Source organism: Lupinus angustifolius, chromosome LG04, assembly GCF_001865875.1.
Source record: "Lupinus angustifolius cultivar Tanjil chromosome LG04, LupAngTanjil_v1.0, whole genome shotgun sequence".
NCBI lineage: Eukaryota > Viridiplantae > Streptophyta > Magnoliopsida > Fabales > Fabaceae > Lupinus > Lupinus angustifolius.
The window spans coordinates 25424565-25452260 of record NC_032012.1 but is presented as its reverse complement, the minus strand read 5'-3'; the positions used below and the strand labels follow the sequence as shown (position 1 = coordinate 25452260).

Sequence of the window (27696 nt, the reverse complement as noted above, 5' to 3'; positions counted from 1 at the left end):
CTTGTAAGTGGTAATTCCTTGAAAAAATGGAAGAAGATGATACCATAAACCCTAACCTTACAGAATCAACAGAACATGCATCGTTACAGAAGAAGCATTCATCAATGGTGGAGCGTCTCTCCAAACGCCACCAAACCCGTTCAGATAACTCTGATTCTTCATCCCCTTCTTTTGAATCCGTCTCTTCTTTCCTCTCTCGTTTTAATCTTCTCAAAACTTCCATCGAATCTAACCTCGCTGAATCTCAATCACTCTCTTCCCAGCTCAAACCCCATTTCGATAATATCGCTGTTTCTATCTCGGATCTTGAAAAACTCGTTGCTCAGAATTCTTATTTTTTACCTTCTTATGATGTTCGTTCTTCTCTCAAAACGGTTTCTGATTTGAAACAGAAACTCGATAATCTCAATTCTCAGCTCATCCCTAAGAAGAAATTCGCGTTTAAGAACAAGGGTGCGAAGAAAGACTCCGTTTTTATTCCACAATCGAAACCCTCTACGGTTGAAAATGTCGTTTCTGAGAAAGCGAGTTCGATTGCGGTGCGGGATTCACCGGGTTTCAGAAATGAAACTGGTCACGTTCTGATTAAGGATTGCAAGGGTTTGGAGGTTGGGGAATTCACGGTTTCGGATCTTGATTCATGTGAAGTGAGGATTATTGGTACTGTGAGGGCACTTTTTGTTCATAGGTTGAAGAATTGTAAGGTTTATGTAGGGCCAGTTATGGGGTCAATTTTGATTGAGGAAGTTGAGGGTTGCGTGTTTGTGATGGCGTCGCATCAGATTCGGATTCACAATGCAAAGATGACTGATTTTTATCTTAGGGTTAGGAGTAGGCCCATAATTGAAGATAGTAATGGTGTGAGGTTTGCGCCGTATTGTTTGTGTTACCAAGGAATCGAGGATGATCTTCACGGTGCTGCTCTTGACCAAGAGACGGGAAACTGGGCCAATGTGGATGATTTCAAGTGGTTGCGCGCGGTGCAGTCGCCGAACTGGTCAGTTTTGCCTGAGAATGAGAGGGTTGGAATTGTTGATGTATCAAATATGAACAATGGGAATGAGGAAATTTGAGTTCAATTGTGAGTGACATTAATTAATTAATCTTACTTTTGGCATATTCAGTTTTTGATATTGAGATTAATGTAAGTTGGCAAAAGGAATAGTTTTTGATATGCTTCTTTAAATTGCATTATCATTTTATGATATCTTTACTTCACTATTATAAGGAAATCATGCAGTTATTGAACTGGTAAAGAACCCATGAGCACAAATTTTTCTCTAAGAACATCAAAAGTATATATAGCAACTTTGTCTAATAGATGGCATATTATTTGAGTTGGTTGATTTTTTGACATCTTCTGTATGCTGTATTTGTTATGGTTGGAAATTTAGCTTCAACACTCTTGGGAATGTTGTACTATGAAACGGGTGGAAAAAACAAATGGATGGGAACAAACTTGTCCAACATGTTGGTTTCTCTATTCTGCTACATTGTTAATGCATTTTAGCACCAAAACATTACACCAGAAATAGCTTTCATTCATTTTAGTGGTGGCATATATAGGTCTCTATTCTGCTATATATAGGTCTCTATTCTGCTACATTGTTAATGCATTTTATGCACTAGTTTGTTCATACCAGAGTTGGCTTTCAATGCTGTCTTCTCTTATTCCTTAATTCAATGAAGCTTAAGACTTATAATAATATAAACTCCCTAGTCCTTATAACTATTTCATCCACCCTCCTTTTCTAATTATGTCATGAGAATAAAATGAGTTCCACAATATTAAATTGTGATATCTACTGTATTTCTAAGAGAACTGAGACCTATATACAGTTGTGTGATACTGTGATTCTCATCTATTACATTACTTCATTATTTGATAGGTGTGCCTACCAGTCTAAAATAGTTATTTCGTAAGGGAAAATACAAATTCGTTTTTTTATGCAAACGGAAATATACATTCTAAAGAAAGTAAATGTCATCCATATTTTCCCCATAGGCATCTCATGTACAAATTTACATTTTCAGAGGATAAAATTAGTTATGCACATAATTTTCTATGCCCCCATAAGAATGTCAATTGATATAACAAGCTTACGTTCAAGTACAACTGATATTAGTATTTTGTTGATCGGCAATTGTGGTACGTTAGTTGTTAATATGTTAGTATTTTGTTGTGGGTGAGACTTCACTTTTAACCTCTTTCACCCTAATCATCAAATCACCTTATAACTCCCATTTTTTTGTTGATGGTGAAACTCGAACCCACAACCTCCTGTACTCTATTCTTTAAGTCCTTCTTCTTCACTATCATACCACCTTATGACTCCCGACACTGCTATAAAATTACTAACAATGATTTGGTAAACCCTTGATCCTTATGGAGTTTTCACTTGGAAATCCCACTTTTTGGAGCTTTGCTCTTTCCTCATTACCAGATTTAGCATATTGAATTAAAAAAACATGATAAAAGTTTGAGTTTGATAGACCCAAAGGGGAAAAAAACATTTTCAGTTATGCATGAGTTTGAGTTTGTAATTTGATTTAACAAACAAGACTGTAGAGAATTAAGTGTCTTAGTGGTAGGTAATGCAGATGTCTGAACCTGTAACTTACCAGCAAATATACAGTTATGCATGAGTTGGCTGCTATAGTTGTCTTGCATATGAACAATCAAGTGAATGTTTTTTCAGTAACACCACCAAGGAACATATAAGGTAGTTAACTAGCTTATTTGATAAAAAATAATTAACATTTGGTGTTTGGCAAAGGGGCTTATTTCAATGAGATATGAGTTATTAATAAGCTACTTGTGAGCTTATACACTAAGAGCTTTTCATTTTACATTTATCACTGAATCTTACCAAACAATTCTGTTTTAATCAATTAGCTTATTAGCTCTAGCCTCTAAGATTTTAGCAAAGCTTATCAACAACTAAACATGGTCATAATAGAATGCAGTAAAGGCCTTTTAAAGAACTATCTTAACTCAAAATGGTTTGCAAAGCCTTATTTTTTTCTTTGCCTTTCCTTTGGCAGAAAACAGTGTCACAAGATGGAGTTTGGAAATTTTTCTGGGCATCTTTGTGGGAATGGTCCTCGAAGTTTTTGTACAAATAGTAATTCTTATATTTTTGGACTAGAATATCTTATCTATTCTATATTACATGAATTGTTTGCCACAATTGTTGTGAACAGACTTCTAATGTTACTGTAGGATGATAAAGCAGTTCCTCGCATTAGACCAATTTGTAACATTCATTTTTGAATCCAATAGTTAGATAGATGTGGTTTTGACAGTAAAAATCCTTTCTGTATGCTTAAATGAGAATAATAAAGCATTTTCCTGGCTGTCCATTTCATGGATGATAATGTATTCTCCTCTGATTGTTGGATGGATAGAATTTATAAAAAATATGCGATTTAGTGCACGAGTTCTGGATCTGAGAGGGTAGATGCATACAAGTTTATCCCGCAACCAGCGAGGTTGATAGTGCGGAGAATTTTTTTGCATTAGTCTCCATATATCATAGTTCAGTTACTTGTTTGCTTGTTGAGTTTGTTGGTCTCAAAGGGTAAGAATATTTTATCTCTTGCCACATTCCCTGGCTGATGTAAAAGGTAATTCTTTTTTATAGGGAATGTCTATTGTTTGTTTTTATCTTTTTCACTACATTTTCAAACTGAAGTTTGTCTCCATTTCAGAGTTGTCATCATGAGTCTAGAGTCATGACTGTGTTTTACTCTTAAAAATTAATATCTCAAGGTCAATTATTACACTTGGCATATAATTCATACCTCTTAAGCATGAATTCGTCAAAACACCCTCACATGTCGATGTTCGATATGTATCCGACACGATACACTCAGATTCATAAAAGATATGTATCCGTAGAGTATCCAAAAATAAAAATAAATATCAAAACACATATCAAAACACGTATTAGATTCGTTTTCAATAAAATATATTATATATGAATTCTTTTCAATAAAATATAGGATATATAGATTCGTTTTCAATAAAATAGGATAAGATAGATTCGTTTTGGAGGCAATGATTTTCAATTTCCATTATATTTTTTACTTTGGATATTTTGATTTACACTTATAATTTTATCATATTTTATGTGTTTTTTATTATTTTAGACACACGTATCCGTATATGTGCTTTATAGATTCATACAATGTTGTTCTACATCAAATTAAAGTTTATTTTAATTCAGCTAAGTTCTTTGTAGTAATCCAAGGGTTAAGCAAGAGATTAAAATAATATATTATTTAAGTTTGAGTGTAGAAGGTAAATTGAAGTTATTGAGCAGTGCTTTAGAGGAAACAAGTTCTCAAGAAGCAAACCAAACACATATCATTGAAGCTAATGTGTTGATCTTCTGTCATGTTTTTATAGCAGTTAACAGAGTCAAAGAAGCAAAGCCAATGGAGGATATTGCAGATCAACCAAGGATCAATAGCCGAAGAAGATATTGTCATTGGCTCCTAGTAGCCATGTATGCTGTATTTGTCTTGTTGGGTCATTCAGCTGCAACACTCCTGGGAAGATTGTACTATGAAAAAGGTGGAAAGAGCAAATGGATGGTAACACTTGTGCAACATGTGACTTTCCCCATTCTGCTGCTTTGTTATTGCATCCCAACGCCGAAAAACCCCATCGGAAATAGCATTAATTCAGAAAAGCCATCTGCTTTAGTGGTAGCATTCATCTATGTCTCCCTTGGCCTATTTGAGGCATTAAACTGTTATCTCTTTTCTATGGGATTACAGTATCTTCCTGTTTCAACTTATTCGCTCATTGGCTCGTCTGAGTTGGCTTTCAATGCTTTCTTTTCCTTCTTCATAAATTCAATGAAGTTCACTCCTTACATAATAAACTCTCTACTCCTTTTAACAATCTCTTCCACCCTCCTCGTGTTTCAAACTAAAACTGAGCATTCCACTGAAATCTCCAAGAAAAACCATGCCATCGGACTCATATGCACACTGGCTGCATCAGCTGGAGAAGGGTTGTTGCTTTCTGTAAGACAGTTTGCATTCGAGAAGGTTCTAAAAAAGGAAACATTCAAAGTGATTATGGATATGATAATATGTGAATCCCTTGTAGCTACCTGTGTTATTCTTGTGGGACTTTTTGCTAGCGGAGAATGGGATCGGTTGCATGAAGAAATGGAGGAGTTTGAGTTGGGGAAGGCATCTTATCTGTTGAATTTGATATTCACAGCAATAAATTGGCAACTCTATTGTATCGGTTGTGTGGGGCTGGTTTTCGAGGTGTCTTCTCTCTTCTCCAATTCCATAAGTGCTTTAGGTTTGCCTATTGTTCCAATTTCAGCAGTGATCATCTTTCATGAGAAAATGCAAGGGATAAAGGCCATCTCTATGGTGCTAGCTCTTTGGGGCTTTATATCATACCTTTATCATCACTACCTGGATGATAGAAACTCCAATACAGAAAGCAGAAACGATGGTCATGTTCCCAACTAACTTAAAGAAACTAAAAGAGTTGTCTTGGTTTGGCCAAATATTGAAGCTTTAACCATGTGTTATACTCCAGATAAGGATCTGATGTCCCCATGCTTGTCCCGAACCAATCAAAGTATGCCATGTCAGTTAAAAAAATTAAATATTCCTGACGGTTTTTATTTTTGCTTCATTTTGATTGGTTCGGGGCAGGCTTGAGGACAACAGATCCTCATCCGTTATACCCCACCTCTAGTTTAACTGTCATGAACCAGCCAGCTTGTAGCAAACAAAAATTATAAGTTACAGATAAACTATTTGTTCTCAATTATGATAGATAGTGATCAACTGTAAGGTAAATGGGTTATAAGAATAAAATTAGTTTCATTAATAAATTGAGAGATGTATTGCATCTCTAAGAATTAAGACCTGTAGTTGTGTGTTTTTCCATTCTGATCTATTGCCCAGTTCACTATTTGATATGTGTGTAAACATATACATTCATATTTTTCTTTTGGTACAGTGAAAATACAAAATCTAAAGCTAAAAAGATGTCATTCATTATTTTCCACACCTTTATTAATGCAAGAATGTCATCTCATACAACTATCTTATATTCAGTTACAAGTAATCCTAAGAATACAGTTAATGTGGACACCACTTCAATTATAAAAAGGGTATCTAAATAGTTACTATCAATTATTAATTCTTTCATTCCCGATTTATGATAAGAAATTACATACCTTATTCACACAAGTATTTGGTAAGTTCTTGTGAGATAAATGAAAGAAGAGAAAAGTACAACTCTAGGATTATTGGCATATTGAGTACAACTATAGATAAAAGTTTGAGCTTGATAGATCTAAAAGGGTGGCCTAGTGCATGTGGAGAGATTGTTTTCAAGAAGATTTGAACCAACGACCTCTGGGTAACAAGTCAACAACCTTATTGTTGCACCAATGCTCACCTTAATTCTGTAACTTAAAGGATGGTACGCCAAGGCTGCAACTTCTGAAATGCAAGATAGAAGTGAAAGGGCTTTATTGCTATACTTTTCATCAACACATTATCCATCCCAATAATAAAGTCTTCATGCATTCATGCCAGACTTTCTCTGAATACCAAATGCTAGATCAGCGGGACATACCCATGCTCGTGTAGAACTGCTGTCAATGAATTTAAACCAGCATAAATATAGCCGGTCTGGGGATGGGTCCTGTCACCCGTTATAAAAACATGAACACCGGTCATGAGCTCAATCCAGCTACACCCTGGTCTCTTCTTCACATTTTGTTGCTTCATTGTATGTCTCATCTTTGATACTTCTTCATATCGACCAACAACTCCGTAAACATTTGACATTAATACATAATTTCCGCAATGACCCGGCTCAAGTTCAATCACCTTACTTGCAGCAATCTCAGCTAAGTCTGTATCCTTATGTTGACGGCATGCTGCGAGCAAAGCTCTCCATCCTACAGGATCAGCCTTAAAAGGCATTGCTAGTACTAAATCATAAGCCTCCATGAGCTTCCCTGCTCGACAAAGCATATCAATCACACAAGTGTAGTGTTCAATTGATGGAGAAACAGCATATTTTGACTCCATTTCTGCCAGAAATTCAAGGCCCTCTTTGACCATGCCGGCATGGCTGCATGCAGACAACAATCCAACAAAACTGACTTCATTAGGTACCATTTGAGCTTGACGCATTCGAGACAATGTATCTAATGCCTCATCACCATAACCATGCATTCCATAACCTGTGATCATGATGTTCCAGGAGGCCACATCCTTCTCTCTCATATGATCAAAAACCACACGAGCATCTCTCATGTTCCCACATTTTGCATACATGTCCATCAAAGCATTGTTCAATTGAACATCATCAAAATCACTGCTGTTTCCATCCTTCCCCAACCCATTTACAATCATATACCCATGTATCTCTCTACCATGCATCAAAGCTGCTAGATGAGTACAAGCTGGCAGCACTGCAGTAACTGTGACCAAATCAGGCTGAACCCTGTTTCCTAGCATTCTATCAAAAAGCCTCAAAGTTCCATAATGATCACCGCACCGTTCATGAACTGATATAATTGAGTTCCATGAAAAGATATCCTTCTCATCCATCACGTCAAAAACATTCAAGGCATCACTAGCACACTTGCATTTCCCATACATATCAATCAACGAATTCAAAACAACAACACCGGAATCATAACCCATTTTTATCACAAATCCATGAACAGCCCTTCCATTGTAAAAGTCTTCCACCATAGAAAATATAGACAAAACACCAGTAACTGCATATCTACAAGGAACTATCCCATTTTCCACCATCCTCTGAAACACCTCCAGAGCCTCCTCAAACCTTCCAATCTGTGCATAACCGTTAATCATCGAGTTCCATAACACAACATCTCTTACAGGCAATTCATCGAACACCCCATGTGCCTCAACAACCAACCCAAATTTCAAATAAGTATTAACCAAAGCACTTCCAACAAAAACATCCAGCTCCAACCCAAATTTAAACAACAACCCATGAATCTTCTTAGCCTCAAAATCCTCTACAGCATCACCACATGCCCTTATAACACATGGAAAAGTGTACTTGTCAGGAACAATACCCATATGTCTCATTTGCCTATAGAACCCAAACCCATGTTTGGAAAGTCCATTTGCAACAAAACCAGCAATGATTGCATTGTAGGCAAAGACGTTTTTGTCATGATGGGTGGGAAAGTTGAAAACTTTGAGAGCATGGTTGGTGAGGGTGCACTTGGAGTACATGTTGATGAGACTTGTGATGGCTTGTGGTGATGAAAGGAAGCCACTTTTGAGCATGTAGGTGTGGAGTTCCTTTCCTTTGGAGAGATTTGTGGTGTGGGCACATGATTGAAGAATGGCAATGCAAGTTCCTATGTCTACGTTGTACGATGAGTGTGACAATAAGGGTGAGGTTGAGAATGAGAGTAACAAACGAAATTGTTGCTTGTTGTTAATAAGAGATGTTAAGATTGTTGTTCCATTCATCTAAGATTGTTTTTTGTTGTTGTGGGAATTGAATCTTACATGGTTTTCTTGTTCTTAAATAATAAACTGTGGACATTATATGGAGGGAGATTTCGAGTTACATGTAAAAAATAGTTTTGGTTGGGATTAGGGGTGAGGAGGAGATCACCCTACCCAATCACCGGACACACAGCCCAACCACAGTTGAGTCCAAATAGGATCGGATCTAATTGGGTTTAGGGCGGGTTTGAGTTCAAAAAATAGACACGGTTAATATTTAGGGTCGGGTAGGGACCAAACATACCCGAACCGTCATATCTGATGGTCACTCGCTCATCATGTGTCTCATGGTCACTCGTTCATCATGTTTGTATGTATTTCTACTCAAACTTACCTCTATAGATTAATGATACCATTTTGGTTGAGAGTATCATTTATTCTTTAATTTTTCTATAATATATACACGATTAATAATATATGTATACATATATCATTTTATATATCAAAGTACATATTCGTAATAATAAATAGTATTAAAAAGTCTTTATCTAAAATGAGTATGCATTATATTTAATTGGTTTTAAGGTTGAGTTGAGTTTAAAGGTTGATCCATCACTATTTAGGATCGGGTTAGTTTCGAGTCTAGGATCGGGTCCAAGTTCAAAAAAGTGACCCGACCAATATCTAGGGTTGGGTAAGGACAAACCTTACCCCATCCCAACTCACCCCTAATTGAGATATATATTTTTTTTAGTTTCAAATCTATGTACCGACATGGTGTAAATTTTTTTAACTTTCTATGCATTATGAATCATTGATTTGTAATGTTTTTGTTTGAAAACTATCAGTAGGTAACATATCAATACGAAAATTTGTCAACAATATAAAAAACACTTATATTGTCGGTGTATATATATTAAATCTTATATTTTTTGAGAAAAAAGATGTACATATGTCATTGACTGACACTAGGAGTTTTCTACACAGTCACTGCATCATCATCCGACATTTATTTTTAATCATTATCGACTTTTCAAAAAAAAAAAATACAAGTGAATGATGCACTAAATGTGTATAAATTTTTAAATTTTTTGTATATAGATATTACACTCATATTTTGTTAGTTTATGACCGATTTTATAAAATTAAATTTTGTTTTGAAGAAGTATTTGATGAATTATGATCATTTATATGAATAGTTTTCTACTAACTATTTTCTTTGATTTGGGATTTTAAAATGAGTATTTAAATAATGAATGGATATTGGTCTTTATAAGTTTTTCCTTACTTACTTGATATTCAAAAAAAATAAAAATTTAAACTAGTTTTCAAATGTCACCAATGTGACTTAAGATAGTTTTACGAGATTAAAGTATCAAAAATTAATCATTCACATGCTAAAAAGATTAATCTATTCAACTTTCTTTAAAAGATTCAGACTCATATAGAGGAAATGCATATTTAAGATTATAACATATGGCAGAAATAATATTTTAATGGTCATGATTTTTGTTTTTTCTAAATTAAATATTTTTGAAAAAATATTTTTTTTCACATTCCTGTTACCGGAGAGTTCAATACTGGAGAAAAATCAATTTCTCTTTAAAATCATCTTTGAGTTTCCAATATTTTAAAAACCACATTAACACACATAAAAACTTTGAAATAATAACATATATTTTCTAGTTAAAGAATATATTACATTATGAATGATTGCTAATTTGGAAATAGTGTAGAATTTATACACTCACAGTGTATAGATTTATGGATATACGCCTCATCATCTATTATTTATTTGGATTACATTTATTAAAAAATCAATAATAATTAAATATTAATAGTCGATGATGCAATAACAGTACACAAAACTCATACATTGTCAGTACATACATTTTTTTCTCATTTGCAAAGAATGTAAAATCTATAAGGTGCACAGATTTATACACATGCACCTCATCTCATACACTACATTCTACGACACACCCCATTCGTTCAGCTAGCAAGAAATAAAAAGTCTAACAACGTTGCAAAGAAGTCTAGGATATTGTAGTTATTCTCGAGTTTGAGGAATTATCCAAAGAGGATTGCCTAACTATAACAAGAATAAGAAAAATTCAATGTTTGTCATAAGGATCCTTTTTTTTGTAGCGAAAGTATTTACTATCAAATTTAAAGGATAAACATGCTAAGACTTTTTATACTAATATTGGTTTAAAGGATAGAGAAAAATATGTATGCACGGATACTGTATGAATTTTATACACTATTATCGTATAATTCACCATTAGTATTTAATCATCATTGATTTTTCAAAAAAGTAATTCAAATAAATAGTGAACAATATGGTACAAGTGCATAAATTTTTACGTTAACAGTGTATAGATTTTATACCTAAATGATAAATATGATGATGTTTTATACACTAATAATGGTAATCTGATTAAGGATGAGGTGCCAAGATGAAGTTGTGCCTAGCCATAACACTCAAATGACCAAGTCCCCTTGTTTTATACACAAGGCTGAGCTTGACGCGCCCAAACCAGAAAACACTGATACGCCAAGAGTTGCTGCTGGTGCACCAAGGTGTGACCGAGACTCCTATGTTGACGCACCAATTTTTGATCAAGTCATGTCCAGTGCAAGTTGTTGCATGACCAGGCCAGATCAGATTATGCCAAACCATGCTAAACACTCTAACATGTTGGATTAATGTAGAAGAGTTATGAGCAAGACATGGGTCAGTTGCCTCAATCATTGGGAGGTTGATCTTCAGTCAGAAGCATGTCAAACTAGTCCAAGCCTTGGCCAACAGGATTAGTGGGAGTTCTTATGCGGTGCAGCCCAGAATTGCTCACGATATAAGCAATAGGCACAATTCCTAATTTCTTGTTTATTTAGCATGTGTTTCTTATGCTTTTAGTTAGTTATTCAAGTGGTTAAATATATGGAAAAACCATTCATTTTATTAGAATAGTTTACCCCAATACGAGGAATGAAAGAATCTCCTTTTTTTTTTTTCAACATTATTTCCTTTAGTAAATTTGGGAGAGAAGAATAGGGGAGTGGGTCCACATCCTCCACACAATTGGCCGAAACAAAGATCTTTCTTAAAAGATTTAAGAAATTTCATTGACTCCAATACAAAAACTTGACCTCTCACATAGACCCACCTATCAATTTTCTTCTACTAATTCTTCTATCCATAAAAATTGACATATGTTACAAGTTGTTGCTCTTTTTCTAAGTGATAAAAATATGTTAGTATCTTTTTTATTTATTAATAATTGATTTACGATTGACATGTAATACTCTTTTGTCAATAAGAAATTAGGAGTAAACATTTGCTGTCCCATAAAAATGTATCATTTCATGTGCTATTATTTATGATTGGTTAGAAAAATATTTAATTATTATTTTTTTAACTTAAATATATTTTTACAACTAATCACAAACATAACACATTCACAAGTATATGAGGCTAACTCTCCCAACGAACATTTTTTCTCATCTACAAGACTCAAACCCGAATTATTAGTCGAGGGAAATCAAACATATACTAGAATATAACCTCCTTTCTATTAATATACCAATTAAAAATGAAAATAATCACTCACCTTATTCAGACGTAGAGAGAGAGAGTAACATTTGTTGTGTGTGAGTGAGAGTGTGACTATTACAGAATCGCGAGAATGGCGTCAACGACGTCGTCTCAGTCTCCTTCTCCAATCTCTGAATCTTCCTCATTCTCTCAATCCAATTTCTCCACTCTCCCTGTAATGGCTCTCAGAAACAAGATCGTAGAGAAGATTTCACAAAATCGCGTCACACTCATCGTCGGCGAAACTGGCTGCGGTATTATAACACTACTGCATGTTTTTTTCTCTGCTTCATTTTCATAGGTTTGAACTTTTGTGCCTGATCGAACTCAAACGCGTTGCATTGCTGTATTAAGAACAAACGCGTTTCATTACTTTTTACCTGCATTGAGTTTATAGTATCCGCTTCTGCTAATTTTTTGATATCTTAGTTTTGACGTTGTTTTAGTAAAAAGATAGATTCTCTGTTCTCGTGTATTTTTCGTCTTTATCTTTTTAAATGTTTATATATATTTTTCGTGTTAACTAGTTTTTTATAGTCTCATCCGCGGGAATGGGATCATGATTTTTCATAGCCAATAAACTCGGGGAATGCAATTTGTACTTTTTTCATTAATACGAGAAATTATGATTTAAGTTGTTTTATTAAAAAATTATATGAATGTTTTTTAAATTAATTGTAAATATTTTTTTGGAGCATTTCTACTTCAGGAACATTTAGCAGTTTCTCTGTACGCACTTGTATAAGTTGTATGCATTTTTCAATATGAATGGACATTGCCTACTAATTTTGACTAACATTTCGGGTTTGTTAGAAATGCCATATATAAGGAATAGGGCCTACTTTTTGGTTATAGATTTTTTTTTTTCTTTTTCGGAAGTTATGGTTATTGATTTTTATTCTTTTCATGTTGCTGGTATTTCTTCTTACTTTCCTCTCAAGGTAAAAGCTCACAGGTTCCACAGTTTCTTCTAGATGAAGACATGTCACCGATTTTGTGCACACAGCCTAGGAGATTTGCTGTTGTAGCTGTTGCCAAAATGGTTGCGACAGCTCGGAATTGTGAATTAGGAGGAGAAGTTGGATATCATATCGGACATTCGAGAAACTTTTCAAAAGGGTATTCCACACACCTATTGGCCTAAATTTGTTTGTATTTATATCTTTAGAAAAATTGTTGAGTGTATAGTTATTTGTTGACTTGCTCACAATTCATAACATAATTTTTTTAAAATTAAAATTAAAATGAAGAAATATTTGTTTCAGAAGGACACAAGGATGCTATTACTCATTTGTCACACTAACGCACAACCTCCACCTTATTAGGATAGTGCATTATTTTTTTAACACTTTCATGATATGATACAGTTGAATATACTGTTATTAGTCATATAAAGGAAGGGGTGATGCTTTCATCTATTCTTTGTATTACTGTTATCACTACGTTGTTTAGATTGTGTGAGAACCTCATGCTTAAATTTTACTGCAGGACAAAGATTGTCTTCAAAACTGCTGGAGTGTTGTTGGATGACTTGCGAGACAAGGGCTTGACAGCACTCAACTACAAAGCTATTATTCTTGATGAAGTACATGAAAGATCGGTGGAGTCTGATCTTGTCCTTGTTTGTGTGAAGCAGTTTTTGATGAAGAATAATGGCCTGAGGTCAGTACTGATAAGATGCAAACCTGTTTTTCCATTTTTAGGTTAGTTTTCATTCAATTTGTTTGTTTATCGTGTTTGACATTCTCTTCAAGCTGGAAAAATGAATCAAAATGGACTTTGATGTGGATATTTGAAAGAAACTAATTGTATATTTCAAGATCAAGAGAGGGATTCATATTTTGTTTGTTTGATTCCACTTCTAGCATCAGTTCCTTTAGTTTTCAGAAGACTTGACTGCATCTTCCAATTATCTTAGCATTGACAGTACCCAAGTGGAAAACTATGTACTTTTGAATCCTGACTCCTAAGCTGGAATTGGTTGAAAATACTCCTTGTTTGAATGTAGGATGCAAGCATTTGCTTTTTGGATCTAATATTTTTATGATTTTGCAGGCTGGTTTTGATGTCTGCAACTGCTGATATTTCAAGATACAGAGATTATTTTAGGGATCTTGGTAGAGGTGAACGAGTGGAAGTGCTTGCGATTCCTAGCCAAAATCAGAAAACTATTTTTCAGCGAAGTGTTTCGTATCTTGAGCAGGCACGCATATATACTCAGCGAGAAATTTCTCTGTTTAATTACATCTCAAAACTGTCATGTTATGTGCAACAAATGGTTACACATTAACGCTTACAACAACAACCATCAACAACGCATTTTACGCTTCACCTTCATAAATATTTTGGGCTCAAACCGAATAGATATTAAACATTCATGATCCATATGCTTCCTTATATCCTGTATGTCTTGCCAAAAATTACTTAGTAATTTTGATGATTGAGTTTCTGATGAAGACACCATTGATGAATCTATGTAGGAATGTCGGATTGTATTACACGCAGGGGTGAAGCTAGACCATTTACTTGGGTGATAAAATAGTATAGCATCATCATTGACAATGAGGAGGTCATGCATAAGACTTTTTATTTAGAACAAAAGTTACATGTAAAATACAAAGTTTTTCATAAATTTGGGTAGGTGATAGGTACCATGCGGGGGGATCGTAGTCCCCACCCCCTAAATGCAGCTTATTATTTAATCAAATATACTCTACATAAGCAAAACTAAAGTAACATTTACTTTTAGCATCTCTTCGTTCTTTGGAGTGTCACTAAATTTTGTTGGTGAATAGCAACTTTAGTTCAAGTATATTTTTTAAGTTGCCTTCTGTCTTATTTACTTGTTGATGGGAAAATATTTCTCATGTTTTGTTATAATAAGAGTCTTGAAAATGTACCCAATTAATATGTTCAGATAAAAGTGAAATAAATAACAATTGATTTTAATGTAATGAGAATGAGTATAAGCTTTTTCGGTCTTAATAGATTATTATGTATTATAAAGTATGATATGTGTGTGCTAATCAGTTTGCATTTAACACCATTATGTTTCTGAAGAACATTTCTTGGATGTGATAACCATGACAATAGTGCTATTGTTCTCTGTGCAGGTGGCTGAATCTCTTGGGATAAATTCTGAGTTAATGCACTCAAAATATTCCCTCGATCTATATCCTTTCAAAGCTGATGTTAACATCATGTTTAACTTGCTCAAGCTCATTCATGATCTGGTGTTGCATATCCATGAGAATGAGCCAGATATCGAGAAAGGCATTCTGGTGTTCCTTCCAACCTACTATTCACTGGAGCAGCAATGGCGTCTTCTGAAGCCGCTTGGAGAAACTTTTAAAGTTCATATTTTACATCGTAGCATTGATACCGAACAAGCTCTTATGGCTATGAAGATTTGCAAGTCACATCGGAAGGTAATTGTTTGTTAATTCAGAGTTGTGGAGTTAATAGTAGAAAGTTTGTGAATAACTTAGCATTATTACTTATTTGTGTTATTAACTTTAAATGATTATAATATATACATACATTATTAATTTATGAATGAAAACTTAGTTGACTTCAAATAAAATAAAGAAATTCTCAATGTTAATGATAAATTATAATTTTGCAAATTGGGTGTTAGCTTGTTAAGCTTTTATTTATATGTACTGTAGAAGTTTATTCGTTTTATTGTATTGTAAATCATATCACAACATTTGCTTTCGCTTTCTAAATATCCAATATTTAATTGCTTTACATAATTTTATAGAGATGTACATGATGGCTTTGCTACTATCTTTGTAACTTGATGTTTCTTTTAACCTCTGGATGGCAGGGTAGATAATTTTACTCAGTGTCTTTCTTTCTTCTAAAAATGTATCTCTTATAATTTCTACGACACATTCATTCGCTATAATTGTGGCTGCTGTCTGTGAGCTCTCAGGTAATATTGGCTACCAATATTGCTGAATCATCTGTGACAATACCTAAAGTTGCTTTTGTCATTGATTCATGCCGATCGTTACAAGTCTATTGGGATAAGTTCCGTAAAAAGGAGGCTACAAAGCTTGTTTGGGTTTCCAAATCCCAGGTACAAATTATTTATTCTATTGTTTATTTGTTTTACATTTTTCTTAGTTTCATATGTTCTTATAGGCTGAACAACGTAAAGGAAGAACTGGTCGGACTTGTGATGGGAAAGTTTATAGGTTGGTTACAGGATCATTTTTTAACAATCTTGAGGACCATGAGAGTCCAGCTATTCTGAAATTATCCTTGAGACAGCAAGTTCTTTCAATATGCTGTGCTGGCTCTAAAGCTATCAATGATCCTAAACGTAAGTTTGAACTTAATTTCTCCGGAGAAATTTATGTTACTAATAATGATTATTTGAGGATGTATATATATACTACTTAATTTTTCAATATCTGTGTACAACTATACATTCTAAATGAACTATATCTCTCTTATTAATTGTCGTTTGTGGTCATTGTTAGAAGAGGCTGACAATTTGACTCGAACTTTTGTCAGTTTTAAAACCTATTTTCCTATTTGCATTTGTATCATCTAAGAATCCACCTAATGAGTGCCTCCACAATGAGTGAAAATATATAAGATGTACCATTTATAAGTAGATACAATTTTCACTTATATTATGTGTATTTTTTGTGAATCAGTGTAATGTACTGTAGAGTATATTTAGAGCTTTAAGTGACTAAAATTTCGTTGATGGTTTTACCATCGCAACCATTTGAAGAAAATTGGCTGCACTTGTTGTGCAATATCTTAAAGGATTCATTGTGGTAGCCAGTAAACTGGGTGCTTTTGTACCTTTTGGATTAGTACTGATTGGGTATTCTCCTGTTCTGTTTTGCACATCTAATCTATTATTGGGTACTCCCCTTTTGAATTATTACTACTTATCTAAGGCCAAATGATTTGCCAATTTTCTATGGTGCAATTCTAGTAACTTATTATCTTGTTGATGGGAAACATCTATGTACCATATTTGCTTTGACTGTTAAATGTTAATGAATGTAGATATACTATTTTATCTTGTCAATGGGAGGGAGGCAATTTGTTTATAAAAAAACTCAATAAAAAACAATGGTAATCAGTTTGCATTTGTAGTTGGAATGATTTTTAGAATTGTTATCAAATGTAAATTATGTTTGACTTTGTGAAGTCAAACTTTATTTGCTTTGCCTCTTGCAAGTTATTGACACTAGACTATACCTGGACAACATCTTTGATCATCCAGTAGTATCAATTCTGTGTATGTTGCTTTGACTGATGGTTTGATGGCAGTCTTGTTGCAAAAAGCTCTTGATCGACCAGATCCTGAAGTAGTTGAAGACGCATTGAATTTTCTTGTTCAGATGCGTGCATTGGAAAAGACACTTCCAAGGGGCCGTTACGAACCTTCATTTTATGGACATGTTCTTTCTAGTTTTTCTTTGTCTTTAGATGCTTCAGTTCTAGTCCTCAAATTTGGAGATAATGGGATGCTGCGTCAGGGCATCCTTCTGGGTATAATGATGGATATGCAGCCTTTACCCATTATTCATCTGTTTGGAGAGGAAGAAATGGTAATGTCTATGAGTTGAATTAGCTTTACTACTGCTGCCTGTTTTGATTCTTTAGTTTAGTCAATGAGCCTCAACTCATCTGCCAATTGAATCTTGTCAGTTTGCGAAATACATTTATTTCTACTTTGGCGACCATACAATCTTAGCCGGGCGAAAGGAGACGGAATTCATGGGCAACTTCTGTGCGTTTGAGTTTTGGCAGCATATTTTCAGGGTAAAGTTGTTTATTCTTGCTTTATGTACTTCCAAATACATTAGCATTATTATGTATCTTCGTGAGGATTTCTTAATGAAAGGTGGAAAATAAAATACTTGTAAAATGATGCTTTTTCATTGAAAGAGTTTTAGTTATTGCTTACCAAACAAGATGCATGTGGGGTATTATAAGCTATTAAGCTTTTAGTGAGCTGCTTTATATGGGTTTCCCATGAGATGCACATGAGGATCACCCACCAGGCCACCACAAGCGGGTTGGTGGAAGACTGGAAGCAACCACATCTTTCTGGGATTAAGATTTGCCTATTATATTTATGTGACTTTAGAGTCGTATGAACTTGATGGTGAAAAGTTTATTTTATGAACAGGATAAGTACCGGCTTGAACATTTGAAGCAGGTCCTAAATAGTGAACATGTGGAGCCTGCTACACAGCTGATGCCTAAGCTTGAGGAGGATTGGTGTTCTTTCCATAATCTCTCTCCATCATCTTTGCATCAGGTGTCAGAAATATGTACGTATTTATGTCAGAATATTTACGCCTGAAGTATTATTTTTAACTGAAGTGTATCACGTTTTTTAGAAGTGGGTTTTGTTTTTCTGTTTATTCTTAGATGTCTAATCTTTTAATACTCGTTGATTCTTCACTTGACAGATGATGAAATACTAAATTCCATACATAGGTTCCGACCAAAAATTTTTAGCTCCTTTCATGGTCTGCCACTGTGTTATGATCCTTATGAATTCAAGCATGTCTGCCTTCTCACTTGTCAGCCTAATGGGCATTCAGATGTAGATTCTTCAGATGGGGAAGGCCTTGAGTCATCAAGTGAAACAAAAAAATGTGTTGCTGTCCCATATGTTACATCGAGTAACTTTCGCAGTTATGATGTGGCAAAAATATTTGCTGCAGTTATAAAAGAGGTACCATCCTTCAAATTTGTGTTGTACAATTTTTATGTTTTTTATCAGCAAAAAAAATAAGATTCAGACAAGGATGACACCTTTCTTTCTTGCATGAAACAGATAAGAGCTCAATACCCAGAGGATGCTTCTAGCCATCAACCAGACAGTGTTGATGTGGATAATTGTCATGTCAATGGGGAAGCTTCTCCTTGTGTATATTTTATTCGTGGATCCTGCAATAGAGGCAGTGAATGTTTATTTTCTCACTCATTTCAAGCTAAGAGACCCCAGTGCAAATTCTTCTTTTCCTTGCAGGTAGTTTGAGTTCTTTAAGATGGTGTCTTTATTTTGATTACAATTACGATCATCATTATTTATAACAGGGTTGCCGAAATGGAGAGTCTTGTTTATTTTCACATGATATGGATCGATCGGAGTTATCATTGAAACCAAATGCCTGCCTGCCAGAAGATAATGATGTGAATGCTGCCTTCCTTCTGAATTTGTTTCCTGACTCTGCCAACAGATCAATTCTTATATTGGATGACACTGATTTGCATTTCTCCTCATGTCTTGCTCGCCTCTATGATCCAACAAAAATCATTTCAACTACGTGTTTGTCAGAAATAACTATAACAGATCCATCACTGACAGGAGTCAGAATTTTCTGGAATTTATATCACCCAGACCAAACAGTCATTGCTAAAGCTGGGAAGAGCCCTATTCCTTGGAATGAAGTTCAATGTGTACTGTGGTTTCCTTCCTTTAATATTTATGGTGAAGACTTGGATGGACAGAAACAGCTCTTACAGAACTTTTTTGAGTATCTAGCCATTCGAATTTTGGCGGATGATTTGTCTGAGGTGCAAGTTATCATAACTATGAATAATATCAGGTTTTCTCAACTTCAGGTGATTGCTTGTGCTCTTTCTATGAGTAGTAAAATAACAGTTATTTTTAATAATATTGGAGACTATGGTAACCATTTAATTGATAAAGTCTCATTGATCTGTGAAGACCTATGATGCATATTTGGAAGTATAAAAGTCGCAAGATGATTGTATTGAAATCTAATGTGTATATATTGTATGTTTTTAGAACATAATATTTTGATGAATATATGAAGAACTCCTAATGCAACCAACCAATCCTTATGATAAAGGCAATGATGATTGCTTATCTCACTAAATGCTACTATGTTGTTTCAGGTAGAGAAGTTGGGAAGAGATTGTTTCTTTATCCTTACAAAATCGTTTGCTTTTGACGAAACAAACCTCGGGGAACTACATGACAAAGTTACAACGAAGAGGCCGATGTCGGTATCAAAATCCATCTCATATGTTTTCAGCCTGCACCCTCCAACTGACAGACATTTTGTTTTCAGTGACTATACTGCTACTATCAAAAGGCAGCTCCATGGAATTCAGATTAATTGACCATGACCTGAGTTTATAAGCTTTGTAAAATCTAGGCTTAGTATTTTGGTTGTAGATATCTAGTATTTCATGTTAAAATTCTACAGTGCTTCCATTGCTTCCTTTTAGTTTTGCCAAATTAATGACACAAACTTAGGGAACAGTTGTTATTGTTATGTATGTAGGTGTTTATGTCTTCTGTTATGACTTTAATGCACAATTAGATATTGTGTATGGATTTGCCACAAATCTGAATGGTAAATTTATTAATATAAAAAAGGAAGAATGGAGACAAAACTTGAAACAGGTTAGTTATTTTTTTACACATTAAAGGCCCTCTTCTCCCTCCACCCTTTTCATCGCCACCACTTTTGTTGTTGACAACATATCTTCCACCAATAGAAAATGTCTCTACCTTCTATCGTGTTGCTTATGTCTCTACCGTTGCATGTGAAAATGTCCACAATGGACATGAAAGTTTATGGCAAATTTGACTGGTGTTAAAAGATTGTATAATCAAGCTCAACTTTTTCATATTTACCAATATTCCATAAAAAAATTAAAAAAATGCCCAAGCCTCAGGCCACTTTAATAAAATTAAATTTTGTTAAAACAAAATTCATAAAGTATAATTTATATACTATACTATATTTCCAATTCAAGCATTACTCGGTTTAGCCATGGTTTTTTTAATCACTATCCAATTCAACTATATTCTTTTAAGTAACGAAGGGATAAAGTATGATATAGCTCTTTAAATTTGACCTAAAAGGTATATTTTTTTAAAAAGAATTGACAATTAAGATAATTCTAAAGTTATTTTTGTCGACCAGAAACTAAGTACTTTTTTAAATAAAGAATAAATAAAATTACTTATAAGAAGCAACTCTTCTTATCAACTGGCAACTAAGTAATTGATCGAAATAATCAATTATTCATTTATTCCCAGAATAAATGATTGGAGCACGAAACCTAAAGTCACCCTAGTTCAAGAATAATGATTAACAAATAACAATCTGTGGATGATATTTTAATTTAAAAATTGAGTAATAAATCACATTATTGGCCTCGGATAAGATCTGTTGTCATTAAGTATGTCCCAAAGTTTGTCCAAAACCAATTACGATATACCATCTTAGTTAAAAAATTTAAAGAGTAATGATTTTGTCTATTTTTATTTCTCTGTAATTGGTTTGGAACAGGGTTGGTTTGGGATATGCTTGATCCATCCCCATATCTCTTATATAACTTGTAACATGAGTAGCAGTGAGCTCAAAATCCAGGTTTGGTTGAGCGAGAGAAATAAGAGCACTACTTAGTATATCTTGAATTGATTCATAATTTCAAATGTCTCACTCAATAGACTCATGTTTGTTACAATTTCGTAGCTGGAAACCCTTCCAACTCGATTCCGATTCCCAATCCAACCCTTACCACTGCAAGCGCCCTTGTCTCTCCGATCGCACCACGACGTCGTTTTCAATCGACATCTCCAAACTCACTCTCCTCGACGACGACAACCGTAACAACAACACCAACCGCACTCTCAGTAGCTACCGTCTTCTCGCCCGTAAGCGCCGCCGCCGTGGTTCAAGATCCGTCTCTGGTCGGAGCAGTGATAGGAGCGGCACGCGGCGGTGCTGCTCTGTAGGGGCTTCGGCGGCGTATGGGACGTGCTCGGATTTTCCGGTGGCGATGGGGACGGATTCGAGTGGGGAGTTGTTTAATGGGGATGCGAATTGGTCTTCGGATGTGAGTGAAGCGAGGAATTCGAGGAGGGAGAAGGAGGGTGGTGGGAGTGGTGAAAAAGAGAATGTGGGGATTGGGTTTGGGGTAAGTGGTTGTTCTGATGCTAATGGTAATGGTAATGGGAATGAATCGGGGTATGGGAGTGAACCTGGGTATCGTGGTGATGCCGAGTTTGGTTATGGAGATGAGTTCGATGAAGAAGAAGATGATCCAAGAGTGCTCTTTTGGGGTGATCAACTTGGAGGTCAATTTTCTCTTTTCTTTTAATTTCTTTGGTTATGCTTTCCAGTATAGAGTCATCAAATTGGGTTTGCTTTGATTTGTTTTGTTTTTTGAGGCGAATGTTTGCGAGTTGTTTTTTTTAGAGTGGAAGGAAGAGAAAGAAAGGGAAGACTTGAGAACCATCTTACAAGTGTATTTTATGGCTCCGAAACCTTTCTCTGCCTTCGATTACACTCCAATAACCAACTCGCAAACAGACTTTAAAAGTTTTTACTTTCTGCTTCCCATTATAGAGTGATCTAATTGGGTAGATTTGTTTCCTGAGGTGAATCTTATGTGATGTTACTTGGTTGCCAATGTGTTACTTTGAGAATTAAATTATTTCACTGATTTAGGTTACCAATTAATAATTTGCAAGTCCTGCCACTTTTGATAGGATTTGTGAATTTATGATTTCAAATGGATTACTTTCAATACTAAACTAGAAGTAGTCCGGAGTCCGGAGTCCGGACACTGGGTTAGTGAGTTTGTGGGTTTCTCCTGATGTTTGGATATTTACAGAGTTGTCATGTCTTCTTGGCCATTGCAATATGTTACTCCTTAAACATAATAAAAATATAATGTTGAGCTTTGGGGCTTGAGATGCCACTCAATAGCGGTTGATGGAAAACACAATGGTGTTATTACTTGGTAGGTATCAAAAACTTGTGATTTGGTGGAAGTTGAGACAAGGTGTTTGTGTAGTGAAAGTGAACGAGATAATTCTTTCTAGAAGTGCTAAGTCGAAGTTACATGTTATACCAGTGGAGAAAACTCAGGAATTCAGTTTTTGACAAGCTAAAGTTTTGTAATCACTTTTCTTTTCATAATAACATTCTACGGAATGAAATAGATTGTTATGAAGATTGATCATTTAAAATTTTATTCTTAGCCCTTAGGGACCACATTTATTAGAAGTTGAATTTGTGTCTCTAATTCTGGGTAACAATATGATTTATTGTTTGCTAACCAACTTATTTAAAGATTTTGGATGCCATTGTTCTATATAGCATGTCACTACAGTTTAATTTTACTTAGTTCTATATGCTTTACTGTCATTTGTGAATAGGATTAGAAATATATTTCCCTGATGTATGTTAGTGATTTTATGCTGCATTTACCACTGCACACACAAAACCGTTCTGTATCACTCGAAAGTAAGGGTTCTGCATTTATTGTGTTATTGTTTGATTATAATTTTTGGATTTCATATGCATAGCTTCAAAACATTCTTTATGGAGATGGTTGCATTACATACTAACTTGACCTTCATTGCACCAGCTGTAGATTCTAAAATGGAGATGGTTGGGGAGAACACGTTGTTGGATCAAAAATCACATCATAGATGCCGGCGCAGGAAGCATGATTATAGAATGGCTGTTGATGCATTGAGGTGACGATCTCAGAAGTCTGTGGCCATGAACAAGACCAAATTCTGTCTTTCATTTTTCCTGACAATGGATAACTTCTTTGTGCATGAATCCCTGGGTTCCACTTAGAGTACCAAAAATAAAAAGGTGGTATTAGAGCATCCATGTGATGCTTTATACAATATATCTCAAGTATTTCTAGGATGGAAATATGGGATCGTGCTGTTTTGTAACTTATTATTCTAATCCAGCATTATTCTCTGAATGATTTGTGTGGATTGAGATACTATGAAAAGATATGTACAATAGGGACTCAGAGTCCTTTTCTGTTGATCTTTTTTTTGGTAAAGAAGACTATTTATCATTCGATTACAAGCTGTTGTACTTTCTTTTTGGTAATTAATCTTTTCCTAAATATTTTTGAACGTAGGTCAAAATAGGCTGTTGTTGATTATTTTGATCTTTATTTATCTTTAAGGACTAATCAGTTTTCATTTTTAGGTACTACTGATGAAATTACCTATTCACTCTTTATAATAGAAATTAGGGGGGTGTATAGGCTGGATAAGGCTGGTTCCTTATTCAATCTAAATGTTTGTCAAATTATTTTTATGAACCCGATCCTAGACTTAAGGCAAATTTGATCTCAAATGTTGATTGGGCAAGTGGTTGTTCTGATGCTAATGGTAATGGTTCACTTAAATATATTATTATTATTATTATTTATATGTAATTTGATATATGAAATTATATAGATTTTATTAATCATTTACATATTGAAAAATTAGAGAATTAATAATATTTTGAGACAAAGAGATATCATTACTCTATATACATAATAAAATTTACACATATAAATACGATGAATGACTGATCTTATCCCAAATATTGATTGAAAGAGTGACCCTATCCCAAGACCTCAATGAGTAGAAATTCCAGGGACTAGAATACAAATGTGTGGAAATGTAGATATTGCTATGGGAAAGACAATGATTGAAAACATTGGTGATCAATAAAAAAAAGTTACAAGGATTAATAGAACATCAAATGGTGAGATAGGCAAAAATTCTATGTACCAATACAAAAAAGCTTATTAAAAAATTAAACCTTCCAAAATTGAGAATAGATTGCACTTGCCTTCAGCTTAGCGATTTCAACAAGGACGCAGGGTCACTTAAATACTCTTTCGTCCCAATATATTTTCTTATAATATTTTAAATGAAAATGCACCTCATAACCATAACCATAACCATGTAGATTGATAAGTACTAATCAAGTTCACTCAATTGAGTCATTTACATAAGCAATTTGTATAAGCAACTCTATTTTTAATAATAAACTTTTCATTGCAATTTTAAAACTTTGTACAAAAGAGGTAAACACGAAAGTGACCTCATCCAATCAAAACCCAACATGAGCTTTGTGTATAGGAAAGGTTAATTAGTTACTCCTCGTCTTCTTTTTCTTCTTATTAGTTATTATCACTTCACTTTCCTTATTATTTTTGTTATTAGCACCAAGTTGTAATCACAAACTATACGTTAAATACAAGTAATGGATATGTGGTATATTGTTCACCGAATGGTATGATTTTTTTGCATATATCAAATGTCAAGGACTCAATAATACAGTTTTGCTAATGAATTAGTGGCCATAAGTGGTGCTAAAAAAAGTTACGTACAACTTTTGAAGCATGTGATTACAAACAAAAATATTAAAGAAAATGTGGATATAAACCCTCTAAAGATCTGTTTGTGAGTTGATTTTTGGAAATGAAGAAAGAGGAAGGGAAGGCACTTGAGTTATCTCACATGTGTATTTTATGACTCTGAAGTCTTTCATTCTCATTCAAAAACCAAATCGCAAACAAACCCTAAAAATAATACTTGTCATTTTAAATTTTTAAAGGTTATACTTGTCCTAATGCTGTAATGTTTTCTTATGTTTTAGTTATTCTTTTGTTTTAAGTACGTCTACTCTTGTTGTGAAGATGATAGTTCATAAACTTTATAAGATTCAAGCCTCATGTTTTAGTTGTTACACTCTCATAATCATATCATATGTTTTTTTTTAAAAGCTACTCATTATAATTTCTCCTAATAAGATGAAATTTATTTTCCATTTTAATTATTTTAAAAGTCTACCCAAAAATATTTATAATGTAATTTTTTAGCAAAAATAATAATAACTTTTTGTAGAAAATATCTTGAGCAAACATGTTCTCATCCATGAATAATGAGAAACTCACCTTCCCTTCACATGTTTACTCACTTTTGCCATCTATTTCAGTTCAGACCTTTTTCAATTGAACTCATCAACCTCTTGCCTATGCAACAAATTACGTATAAAAGGTGTAATAAAGTTCTCTAAAAGAACCAAACTTTTTCCAAACTATAAGAACTCTATGGCTATTCTGAACTTATCCATTCTGTTATTGCACTAGAAGCATAGATACATTGTTTAATCTTCTTTCTAGTTCAAATTCTCCATTACTCTTTCTTTCACTCTTTCTATACAATGATCATAATCTTCTTTCTGTTTATATTTATTTCCTTCCTCACAAATACTAGCCAATTGGTATTTTCAAAAGAGCAATATAATGTTAGTGAAGTATGCAAAGTAACAAGGTATCCAAACCTTTGTATCCACTCGCTAGCACCATTCTCTCTGAGTGAAGGAAGAAGCCTAAGCAAGTGGGCAAGGGTAGGAGTATCAGTAACAATAAGCGAGGTTAAGAGTGTTCAATCATATCTAGCAAGGTTGAAGAGACAAGGGCATTTCAAAGGAAGAAAAAAAGTTGCACTTTCAGATTGTATTGAGACTTTTCAATATGCACTTGATGAACTTCACAGTTCACTTAATGTGCTAAGAAGATTGAGCAAAAGCACTTTTGGAACCCAAATGGGGGACTTAAATACATGGTTAAGTGCAGCACTCACTGATGAAGATACTTGTCTTGATGGGTTTGAAGACAATAAGGAAAAGAAAATCAAGCTGCTAAGAAATCAGGTTCTGAAAGCTTATTATATAACAAGTAACGCTTTGGCTCTTGTTAACAAGCTTGCCACTACAGGTTTAGATCCATAGAAGTTCTGAAGAATAAATGTTTGTTCAAAGAAGTAGAATAAGGTGTGATCAGGAGTAGATAGTAGTGATAATCCTCATGTTAGGGTTTACTTAAATAAGAGAAAAATTGTGAAGCTTCTTGTGACCTACTTGGAAAGAATTAAAATAGCATGGGTATGCTGCTATATATGTCTCATTATTTAGTTTCAATCTTTGGAACAATTTAGTACTATAGGTGGTGCTTGCTTTGTGTAATTATGATTTGCAATAGTAGAACCTGTCTTCTACATTATTTACATACATCAACCCTCCAAACTTATTTTACACAAAAAATAATGGCATCCCAAAATGATATTAAAGCAAAAATAAACAAAATAATGATTATTTAATTTTTTAATTGACATATCATATTTTCATTAGTGTGAGAAATAGTTTGAGAGAATAGATCTTTGTTCTATTTTACAAGGTATCAATGCACCAACTTAATCTTAATTATTAGGTGTGGTTAATTATATGGATTGAATGATAATTAAATAAGTCAAACAATATCATAATGATTTATTGTAAATGATGTTCAATTTTTTTCTTAATTATGTTGCTTTATGTTTTTTCTTTGACATCGATTTGCCTTAAGAAATTAGGTTAGACTATTCTCTTCACTAAAGTTTTTAATGGTCTCTTTTCCATACATCTGAGATGTGTTAGGATTAACTCTCCAACAAAATACTAAGAATAAAATTTATAAAATGATAAGACTAGCTCACGGAACAAAAATATTTTTCATCCACGTAGTTCTAAATCCATATAGGTACACATCTATTGCCCCATAAATTGTGTCACTCTATGTGTCATTCTATATGTCACTTTATGTAATTGGCTAGAAAAATATTTATTTATAAATTTTTTAACTTAAATATATTTTTTCAACCAATCATGAGTCAATAATACATACAGTGGCACAATTTGTATGACATCAGATGTGCTTCTAACGATATGTATCATCTTTTTTGGGTCCTCTCACCTTTTTTGGTAAGGAAC

The 27696-nt window shown here is 34.1% G+C and overlaps 5 protein-coding genes across 9 annotated transcripts; 4 read left to right on the top strand and 1 right to left on the bottom strand.

Annotated features, from left to right (window-relative positions):
* On the top strand, nt 1-6042 carry LOC109346582 (tubulin-folding cofactor C-like). Of its 3 annotated transcripts, XM_019586211.1 has the most exons (3): nt 968-1081; nt 4412-4617; nt 4786-6042. In XM_019586211.1, the coding sequence occupies exons 1-3, from the start codon at nt 1054-1056 to the stop codon at nt 5500-5502; spliced, it is 951 nt and encodes a 316-aa protein (XP_019441756.1). In that variant the 5' UTR covers nt 968-1053; the 3' UTR covers nt 5503-6042. The 3 variants fall into 3 exon arrangements, with proteins under 3 accessions (XP_019441755.1, XP_019441754.1, XP_019441756.1); XM_019586210.1 differs by lacking the exon at nt 4786-6042 and having other exon boundaries at nt 1-1081; nt 4415-4519; XM_019586209.1 differs by lacking the exon at nt 4786-6042 and having other exon boundaries at nt 1-1081; nt 4412-4508.
* On the bottom strand, nt 6124-8590 carry LOC109346580 (pentatricopeptide repeat-containing protein At3g14730). The gene has a single exon (XM_019586208.1). It carries the CDS (start codon nt 8515-8517, stop codon nt 6607-6609), a length of 1911 nt encoding a protein of 636 aa, XP_019441753.1. The 5' UTR covers nt 8518-8590; the 3' UTR covers nt 6124-6606.
* LOC109346579 (DExH-box ATP-dependent RNA helicase DExH8) lies at nt 12124-20491 on the top strand. 2 transcript variants are annotated; one of them, XM_019586207.1, is made up of 15 exons: nt 12124-12348; nt 13036-13213; nt 13583-13756; nt 14150-14297; nt 15208-15522; nt 16032-16178; nt 16244-16424; nt 17396-17676; nt 17777-17890; nt 18261-18405; nt 18547-18815; nt 18918-18958; nt 19073-19112; nt 19181-19708; nt 20006-20491. In XM_019586207.1, the coding sequence occupies exons 1-15, from the start codon at nt 12186-12188 to the stop codon at nt 20231-20233; spliced, it is 2952 nt and encodes a 983-aa protein (XP_019441752.1). In that variant the 5' UTR covers nt 12124-12185; the 3' UTR covers nt 20234-20491. The 2 variants fall into 2 exon arrangements, with proteins under 2 accessions (XP_019441752.1, XP_019441751.1); XM_019586206.1 differs by having other exon boundaries at nt 12125-12348; nt 18918-19112.
* LOC109346578 lies at nt 21505-23959 on the top strand. 2 transcript variants are annotated; one of them, XM_019586205.1, is made up of 2 exons: nt 21505-22205; nt 23510-23959. In XM_019586205.1, the coding sequence occupies exons 1-2, from the start codon at nt 21560-21562 to the stop codon at nt 23617-23619; spliced, it is 756 nt and encodes a 251-aa protein (XP_019441750.1). In that variant the 5' UTR covers nt 21505-21559; the 3' UTR covers nt 23620-23959. The 2 variants fall into 2 exon arrangements, with proteins under 2 accessions (XP_019441750.1, XP_019441749.1); XM_019586204.1 differs by having other exon boundaries at nt 21507-22205; nt 23504-23940.
* On the top strand, nt 25966-26950 carry LOC109344898 (21 kDa protein-like). The gene has a single exon (XM_019583623.1). It carries the CDS (start codon nt 26110-26112, stop codon nt 26677-26679), a length of 570 nt encoding a protein of 189 aa, XP_019439168.1. The 5' UTR covers nt 25966-26109; the 3' UTR covers nt 26680-26950.

Coding starts and splice junctions, on each gene's coding strand:
- LOC109346582 (XM_019586210.1), top strand. CDS start 27: ATGGAAGAAGATGATACCATAAACCCTAACCTTACAGAATCAACAGAA.
- LOC109346580 (XM_019586208.1), bottom strand. CDS start 8,517: ATGAATGGAACAACAATCTTAACATCTCTTATTAACAACAAGCAACAA.
- LOC109346579 (XM_019586206.1), top strand. CDS start 12,186: ATGGCGTCAACGACGTCGTCTCAGTCTCCTTCTCCAATCTCTGAATCT. Junction 12,349..13,035: donor CGTCGGCGAAACTGGCTGCG/GTATTATAACAC, acceptor TTTCCTCTCAAG/GTAAAAGCTCACAGGTTCCA. Junction 13,757..14,149: donor ATGAAGAATAATGGCCTGAG/GTCAGTACTGAT, acceptor ATGATTTTGCAG/GCTGGTTTTGATGTCTGCAA.
- LOC109346578 (XM_019586204.1), top strand. CDS start 21,560: ATGTCTCACTCAATAGACTCATGTTTGTTACAATTTCGTAGCTGGAAA. Junction 22,206..23,503: donor TTGGGGTGATCAACTTGGAG/GTCAATTTTCTC, acceptor TCATTGCACCAG/CTGTAGATTCTAAAATGGAG.
- LOC109344898 (XM_019583623.1), top strand. CDS start 26,110: ATGATCATAATCTTCTTTCTGTTTATATTTATTTCCTTCCTCACAAAT.